The sequence below is a fragment of the Somniosus microcephalus genome, chromosome 14 (assembly GCF_052327205.1).
Source record: "Somniosus microcephalus isolate GS21.2 chromosome 14, FLI_Smic_1.0, whole genome shotgun sequence".
In the NCBI taxonomy this organism is placed as follows: Eukaryota; Metazoa; Chordata; class Chondrichthyes; order Squaliformes; family Somniosidae; genus Somniosus; species Somniosus microcephalus.
In genome coordinates this window covers 3,726,049-3,734,226 of record NC_141000.1, presented here as the reverse complement: position 1 = coordinate 3,734,226, position 8,178 = coordinate 3,726,049, and the positions used below count along the sequence as shown (strand labels likewise).

At 57.2% G+C, this 8,178-nt stretch overlaps 2 protein-coding genes across 4 annotated transcripts in view; one reads left to right on the top strand and one right to left on the bottom strand.

Moving 5' to 3' along the window:
- The window catches only part of LOC147107270 (cullin-4A-like), a 75,988-nt gene extending 73,249 nt beyond the window's left edge, over positions 1 to 2,739 (bottom strand). The window contains exon 1 of the mRNA XM_086006137.1: positions 2,132 to 2,739. Coding sequence (XP_085862263.1) covers positions 2,132 to 2,531 — 400 coding nt within the window. The 5' untranslated portion in view covers positions 2,532 to 2,739. The remainder of the gene's footprint in view (positions 1 to 2,131) is intronic.
- Positions 2,740 to 2,756: 17 nt separating this feature from the next.
- Positions 2,757 to 8,178, top strand: part of pcid2 (PCI domain containing 2) — a 54,162-nt gene continuing 48,740 nt past the window's right edge. Inside the window, exon 1 of one of the 3 annotated variants that reach the window (XM_086006143.1) lies at positions 2,757 to 2,837. The gene's annotated coding sequence lies outside the window, so the exon portion shown is untranslated. Of the gene's footprint in view, positions 2,838 to 2,905; positions 3,037 to 7,163; positions 7,250 to 8,178 lie in introns of those variants that run through there. The other 2 variants (XM_086006145.1, XM_086006144.1) reach the window with 2 other exon arrangements.

Below are 8,178 nucleotides of genomic sequence, written 5' to 3'. Positions count from 1 at the left end.
AGGGGGATTATTGGGGGTGTTTGGGGGGGGGATTATTTGGGGGTGTTTGGGGGGGGATTATTGGGGGTGTTTGGGGGGGGATTATTGGGGGTGTTTGGGGGGGATTATTGGGGGTGTTTGGGGGGGATTATTGGGGGTGTTTGGGGGGGGGATTATTGGGGGTGTTTGGGGGGGGGATTATTGGGGGTGTGGGGGGGATTATTGGGGGTGTTTGGGGGGGGGATTATTGGGGGTGTTGGGGGGGGATTATTGGGGGTGTTTGGGGGGGGGATTATTGGGGGTGTTGGGGGGGATTATTGGGGGTGTTTGGGGGGGGGATTATTGGGGGTGTTTGGGGGGGGGATTATTGGGGGTGTTGGGGGGATTATTGGGGGTGTTTGGGGGGGGGGATTATTGGGGGTGTTTGGGGGGGGGATTATTGGGGGTGTTTGGGGGGGGGGATTATTGGGGGTGTTTGGGGGGGGATTATTGGGGTGTTTGGGGGGGGGGATTATTGGGGGGATTATTGGGGGTGTTTGGGGGGGGATTATTGGGGGTGGATTATTGGGGTGTTTGGGGGGGGGATTATTGGGGGTGTTTGGGGGGGGGGATTATTGGGGGTGTTTGGGGGGGATTATTGGGGGTGTTTGGGGGGGGGGATTATTGGGGGTGTTTGGGGGGGGGGGATTATTGGGGGTGTTTGGGGGGGGGGGATTATTGGGGGTGTTTGGGGGGGGGGGATTATTGGGGGTGTTTGGGGGGGGGATTATTGGGGGTGTTTGGGGGGGGATTATTGGGGGTGTTTGGGGGGGGGGATTATTGGGGGTGTTTGGGGGGGGATTATTGGGGGTGTTTGGGGGGGGATTATTGGGGGTGTTTGGGGGGGGGATTATTGGGGGTGTTTGGGGGGGGATTATTGGGGGTGTTTGGGGGGGATTATTGGGGGTGTTTGGGGCGGATTATTGGGGGTGTTTGGGGGGAGGGGGGGATTATTGGGGGTGTTTGGGGGGGGATTATTGGGGGTGTTTGGGGGGGGATTATTGGGGGTGTTTGGGGGGGGGTTATTGGGGGTGTTTGGGGGGGATTATTGGGGGTGTATTATTGGGGGTGTTTGGGGGGGGGGATTATTGGGGGTGTTTGGGGGGGGATTATTGGGGGTGTTTGGGGGGGATTATTGGGGTGTTTGGGGGGGGATTATTGGGGTGTTTGGGGGGGATTATTGGGGGTGTTTGGGGGCGGGGGATTATTGGGGGTGTTTGGGGGCGGGGGATTATTGGGGGTGTTTGGGGGTGGGGGATTATTGGGGGTGTTTGGGGGTGGGGGATTATTGGGGGTGTTTGGGGGTGGGGGATTATTGGGGGTGTTGGGGCGGGGGATTATTGGGGGTGTTTGGGGGCGGGCGGGAGTATTGGGGGTGTTTGGGGGGGGAGTATTGGGGGTGTTTGGGGGGGGGGAGTATTGGGGGTGTTTGGGGGGGGGGGGGAGTATTGGGGGTGTTTGGGGGGGGGGAGTATTGGGGGTGTTTGGGGGGGGGGGAGTATTGGGGGTGTTTGGGGGGGGGGGAGTATTGGGGGTGTTTGGGGGGGGGGGAGTATTGGGGTGTTTGGGGGGGGGAGTATTGGGGGAGTATTGGGGTGTTTGGGGGGGGGGAGTATTGGGGGTGTTTGGGGGGGGGGGGGAGTATTGGGGGTGTTTGGGGGGGGGAGTATTGGGGGAGTATTGGGGGTGTTTGGGGGGGGAGTATTGGGGGTGTTTGGGGGGGGGGAGTATTGGGGGAGTATTGGGGTGTTTGGGGGGGAGTATTGGGGGTGTTTGGGGGGGGAGTATTGGGGGAGTATTGGGGTGTTTGGGGGGGGAGTATTGGGGGTGTTTGGGGGGGGGAGTATTGGGGGTGTTTGGGGGGGTATTGGGGTGTTTGGGGGGGGGGGGGAGTATTGGGGGTGTTTGGGGGGGGGGGTATTGGGGGTGTTTGGGGGGGGGGGGAGTATTGGGGGTGTTTGGGGGGGGGGAGTATTGGGGGTGTTTGGGGGGGGGGGGAGTATTGGGGGTGTTTGGGGGGGGGGAGTATTGGGGGTATTTGGGGCGGGCGGGAGTATTGGGGGTATTTGGGGGCGGGCGGGAGTATTGGGGTGTTTGGGGTACACACACTCACCTTTGAAGTTCTTGATGAGCAGTTTCCTGGAGGCGGCCGGTTTGCCGCCGGGGCCCGCGGCCCTGCTCAGGCCGTTGGTGTGTCCGAGCAGCGCCGAGAAGTTGGCCTTCCGCTGCCCGTCCTCCGCCATGCCGGCTGGGGCTGGGGTCGGTGCCGGTGCCGGTGCCGGGGCCTGTGCCGGGCCCGGTGCCGCCGCCGCTCGCACTCTCTTCTTGCAGTGTCCGGCCTGGGCGCCGCTCAGCTGCTGCGGGGAGGCCGCTTTGCCCGGCGATGAGCCGCGGGTCCCCGCCTCGCTCGGCTCCGCGATCCGCACTCTCTTCTTGGGGTGGCCGCGGGCACTGACATCGGCGGGCCGCTCCTCCTCGGGCGAGCTCTCGCACGGCGCCGCCGGCCGCAGCATCAACGGCGGCTGCACTCGGCCCGAGCGGAGGGGAGCGGTGGGGAGGGGAGCCGCCTAGCAGGCCCGGCCTCACTGCTGTCCGCGCACTCGGGGTCCCGGCCTGTGAAATCCGCCGCCGGCTCCTACTGCACCCCTGGCGGCCCTGACCTGGAGCCTGGGCTCTCTCCCGTGGATGATGCCGCCGAGGCGCGCTGTGAGAGGCGGGCGGACAGCCCCCTGCCACCGGAAATACACACCCGCACCTCTCACCCCTCACCTCTCACCCTGGAGACCGCCGCTTCCGCTCAGCAGCAGACAGACCGGAGGGTGAGTGAGAGACCCGGGGGAGAGAGAGAGGGAGAGAGACCGACCCGGGGGGAGAGAGAGAGAGAGAGACCCGGGGGGAGAGGGAGAGAGAGACCCGCGGGGAGAGAGAGAGACTCCCATTCCTACTGGGAGAGGAGAGAAGCTGTATAACACTGGCGGCACACTATGTTACAGCTTGCCATGAACAGAGGGACAACCAGTAAACTAAGAAAAGAATATATATAAACAATGCGAATGTATATTTATACACTCAGGGATATACCTGTTTATACACTGTATGAATAGAACTGCGTTTATGTGCTAAACCATAAATGTATTTTGATGCTTTGGCAACATAAGATGTAACTTATCATGCCAATAAAGCGATTTGAATTGTGAATTGTGAGAGAGAGAGAGACCCGGGGGGGAGGAGAGAGAGACCCGGGGGGGGGGGGGGGGGGGAGGAGGAGAGAGAGACCCGGGGGGGAGGAGGAGAGAGAGACCCGGGGGGGGGGGGGGAGGAGGAGAGAGAGACCCGGGGGGGGGGGGGGGGGGAGGAGGAGAGAGAGACCCGGGGGGGGGGGGGGGAGGAGGAGAGAGAGACCCGGGGGGGGGGGGGAGGAGAGAGAGACCCGGGGGGGGGGGGAGGAGAGAGAGACCCGGGGGGGGGAGGAGAGAGAGACCCGGGGGGGGGAGGAGAGAGAGACCCGGGGGGGGGGGGGGGAGAGAGAGACCCGGGGGGGGGGGGGGGGAGAGAGAGACCCGGGGGGGGGGGGGGGGAGAGAGAGACCCGGGGGGGGGGGGGGGGGGGGGAGAGAGAGAGACCCGGGGGGGGGGGGGGGGAGAGAGACCCGGGGGGGGGGGAGAGAGAGACCGGGGGGGGGGGGGGGGGGGAGAGAGAGACCCGGGGGGGGGGGGGGGGGGGGGGAGAGAGAGAGACCCGGTGGGGGGGGGGGGAGAGAGAGACCCGGGGGGGGGGGGGGAAGAGTGTCCGAGACCCGATGGGTGAGGAGCCCCGATTCACCACCACCTCAGGCCTCAGGCTGGACAGACGGAAAGGAGCGGCCGGTCATGTTAAAGGCCCGCAGGCCTCGCACAGTTTGCCAGGGTCGCTGTGTATTCTTCTGCTTGGGTGTTTAAACAAATTGTCTGTAACTTAAAACTTACCAAATTAAATTAAAATTTGGTTGTCCGGGGTGATGATGCACTCCAGTCCCCGCGGCGCCCACCAGTCGCGGAAGGCCTCAAGCGTGCCAGCGGACACTACGTGCTCCATCTCCAGGGCCACCCGGGCTCGAACATGGCCGCGGAAGAGAGGCAGGCAATCGGGCCGAACGACCCCCTCGACCGCCCGCTGCCTGGACCAGTTAACAGCCACTTTGGCCAGGCCCAGGAGCAGTCCTACGAGGAGGTCCTCCGATCTGCCCGCTCTCCTCCGCACCGGGTGACCAAAGATCGGGAGTGTGGGACTGAAGTGCAGCCAAAAATCGAGGAGCAGCCCCTTCAAATAATGAAAGCGGGGCTGCAACCTCTCGCATTCCGTATATACGTGGAACACAGACTCCTCCAGGCCGCAGTAAAGGCAGGCAGCCTGGGAGTCCATGAACCGATTTAAAACCATATTGCATGGGACTGCTCTGTGCAACACCCTCCAGGCCAAGTCCCCAATAGATAAAGGGAGGACTCCTGCGTAGAGAGCCCTCTATTGGGGACCTCCGCCAGGCGGCAAGATGGCACGCCAAAGTGTGTCCGGACGGCAGACGAAGATGGCAAAGTGGAGAGTGTGCAGGAGCAGCCCGTACAGGAAACCCCTCCATGCAGAATGAAAAGGCACGGTGAGCATCTCCCCGAGACGGCTCAAGTTGTGAGGCGCCAGTTCCCGAGAGGGGTTTTGGGGACGGGCGCCGATGAGGAATTCCGTCCGAATGGGGTCAGTTCGAACGGGATCGCCCCATGTGCCTGAGCCTCAATACACCTAATGAAGTCGGGGCCCAGTGCCACTTTCAGCGACTCGATGACTTTGGCCGCAAACTGGATGTTGGCCCAAGACAGGCGCTGCGCCATCCAGCCCGCTCCTCCACCTTCGAGCAGGTACCCGACTCTAGTCACCTTGCCAGGCACAGCCCTGCCCTGCGCCAGCCACCCGAACCAGCGGTCGTGGAGGTGCGGATTCCTGAGCAGCGGCTCCCAAAGGACAGCCGCCACTCCTGACGGGGAAGAACTCCGCCTGGAGGCGATGTTGTTCCAGACCCATAGCAGTTCCTGGTAGAAGACAAGCAGCTCCTGCAGGCAGGTACGTGTACCGCCCACTTTCACAAACAGGAGCTGCGTGTCGTAATTGAGGCCGTGCAGCTGGCGGAAGAAATACGTCGCCAGCGCACACCATCTAGGGGGATTCTCAACGTACAGGTATCTCTGCAGCGTCTGAAGACGGAAAGACGCAGCCTGGGTGCGAAGGCACACCACACCAGCGCTGTGTAACGTGTTGTTTTGCTGTCTCTGACTGTATAATCCCTCGGCTGCAGCACCGTGGGCAGTTTTGGGTTCCGCACCATAGGAATGAAATTGAAGCAATAGCTGAAGGAAAAGGGGTTGAGGGGATATTGGAACAGGGTGGGTAAATGTCATTCGAACTGTTTGCTCATGTGGAGGGTAAACAGCAACAACATGCATTTATATAATTCCTTCACGGGAGCGTAGTCAGACACGAAGCCTGACATGAGACATTAGGGCAGATGAGGTTAAAGAGGTAGGTTTTATGGAGCATCTTAAAGGAGGTAGCGAGGTTTCGGAAGGGAATTTCAAGGCCAAGGCAGCGGAAGGCGCAACAACTGGAGGAACGCAGAGTTCTCCGAGAGATGTGTCGAGCGGGAGGAGGTTACAGAGATAGGGAGGGGCGAGGCCATGGAGGGATTTGAACACAAGAATGATTAAATTGAGCCGTTGCCGGACCGGGAGTCAGTGTAGGTCAGCGAGCACAGGGTGATGGTGTGAACGGGACTTGGTGCGAGTTAGGACACGGGGCAGTGAGCACAGGGTGATGGGTGAATGGGACTTGGTGCGAGTTAGGACACGGGCAGCAGAGTTTTGAATGAGCTCAAGTTTATGGAGGGTGGGAGGCCAGCCAGGAGAGTGTTGGAGTAGTCAAGACTAGAAGTAACAAAAGCATAGATGAGGGTTTGGGCAGTAAATGAGCTGAGGCACTGGCAGAGTCGCGATGTTAGAGGTGGAAGGAGGCGGGCTTGGTGATAGAGAGGATATGGGGTCGGGAAGCTCAGCTCAGGGTCAGATAGGATGCCACGGTTGCGAACAGTCTGGTTCAGCCTCAGACAGTGGCCTGGGCGAGGGATGGGGTTGGGTGGCTGGGATCGGAGTTTGTGGCACGGACCCAAGGCATGACTGTCGCCAACATGGACTGATTGAGCGCACTGGCCTGTTTCCATGTTGTAACTTCTATGTATTGAATTGCTACCCATCTCCTGCGTGTATTTTACTGTATGTTGCAGTGGGTGTTGAATGTTATTTGCTGTCTCTGTTGTATTATTCCATACTTACTAGTTAATCTCACAAGGGGCAGAATTTTCATTGGGCCTTGGAGGCGTGTGGGGGGTTAAAATCCCAAAATCGGGGGGCACAAACCCATCCCGCCCCCAACCTGCCTCCATGTCAGTTTCAAAGGAGGCGGGTACCCGACCTGTGCTGGGAGCCGCCTCCCCGAGGCGGGAAGGAGATTAGTGCTAATTAACTGCCTGTTAACAGGTAGTTAACAGGCAGTTTTTAGCCTAATCCCTATTTTTATTGCTGAAATGTGGGATTCCCGACGGCTTCAAACCACGCCAAGTTAGCGAGGCGGGCCGTCGGGCTGAAGGGTTTGGAGGGGGTCGAGATATCCGGTGTTCAGGTGAGTGATGGGTGCATGAGTGCAGAGGTAAGTGTGTTTGGTGTGTGTATAAAGTGTTTAAACAAGTTTTACTTACCTTTACAGCCTTCCTTCCTTCAGGTCTCGGGAGTCCCTCATCTCACCGGCACAGAAAGCAGAATGGCCACGAGCTGTCAAAAATTGCAGCATTCAGCTTTCTGTTCCGGAGAGATCTCTAAATCATCCTGAGAGGAAGGAATTAACTTAGAGTACAGATTGTCAGTGTTTGACAGCTTCGAACAGCTGTGAAACACTGATATTTCATCTGCCAAAAGCTCTTGACAGATGAAATATCAATCTGTGACGTCACTTGTTGCCGGGTGGCCCTTAATTGGCCTGCTGAGCCCGCTGGGCGGGCTCAACAAGGTCAATCAAGTCAAAATCGCATGGGTTGGCTAGAACTTGATGGAGGCGGGACTACAACCCCGAAAGTTGTAGTCCCGCCTCCTCAATGAAAATCCAGCCCAAGGAGTCAAGACCCAAGTGTAGTCTTCAGGTGTAGCTGGGTTTGAAGGTGGGCGATAAGTGGATATAGAATATTATAGTGGAAATCTAAATAGGACAGAATGCATGTCTTTACAATAGGAAGTGAATATTGTCTGTGTGCCCTGGTCTAAGAATACCTCGCCCTCTAACTCCGCTTCACCCGAAGAATGCACCTGCTCTTAAATCCCTGTGACTTGTATATTATTAACTAAGTGCATTCGTAAACTCAAAGGCCCATTTTAGCAAAAGAGCCTTTTAGTTTTTTACCTTTATGGGGTAATCATTCATACCACTTTGAAAAGTAAATTGGCGGTTAAAAGAGTGAAAGTCAATTAGCGGCCGGTAGCCAGAACAGTAGCAGTATAGCTCAGAAGCAAGTATTAATTCACTGGTGTCTGTTGCTCTATTAATTCATTGATTTATTAGTATGCCTGCTGTTCTATGAACTTATTCAGTGCTACTTGGTGCTTCATTAACCTGTTAGTTAGTTCGTTGGTGGGTTTACTTCTCTATGTATTTATGAATTCACGGGTATTTGCTGCTTTATTAATTTATTGAATTGTCGGTGTGCACCTTATTGATTTGGTTTGCCCAATGTTCTGTGAATTTATTGATTTACTCCTGCCTGTTGCTTTGTTAATTCAAAGACACCTGCTGGTTCAATACATTATTATGCTGCTCTGTGAATTTATTAATTCACTGCTGCTTACTTCTTCACGCATTGGTGCCATTTTCTCTATCAGTTGTTTGAATTGGTGCTCCTTGTAGTCTCGGTTTATTAATCTGCACTATGCTTATTGATTCAGTGGTACCCCCTGCGCCATTAATTTAGTAACTCACTGATGCCTACTTTGCTTTGTTATAATGTTCCTCAGTATCTTTTTGTTGTCACTTAGTTATGATGCATGTTTGTGTTGGTTTATGTGCCTGCTGTTTTCCTGTTATGATTGTACGGTG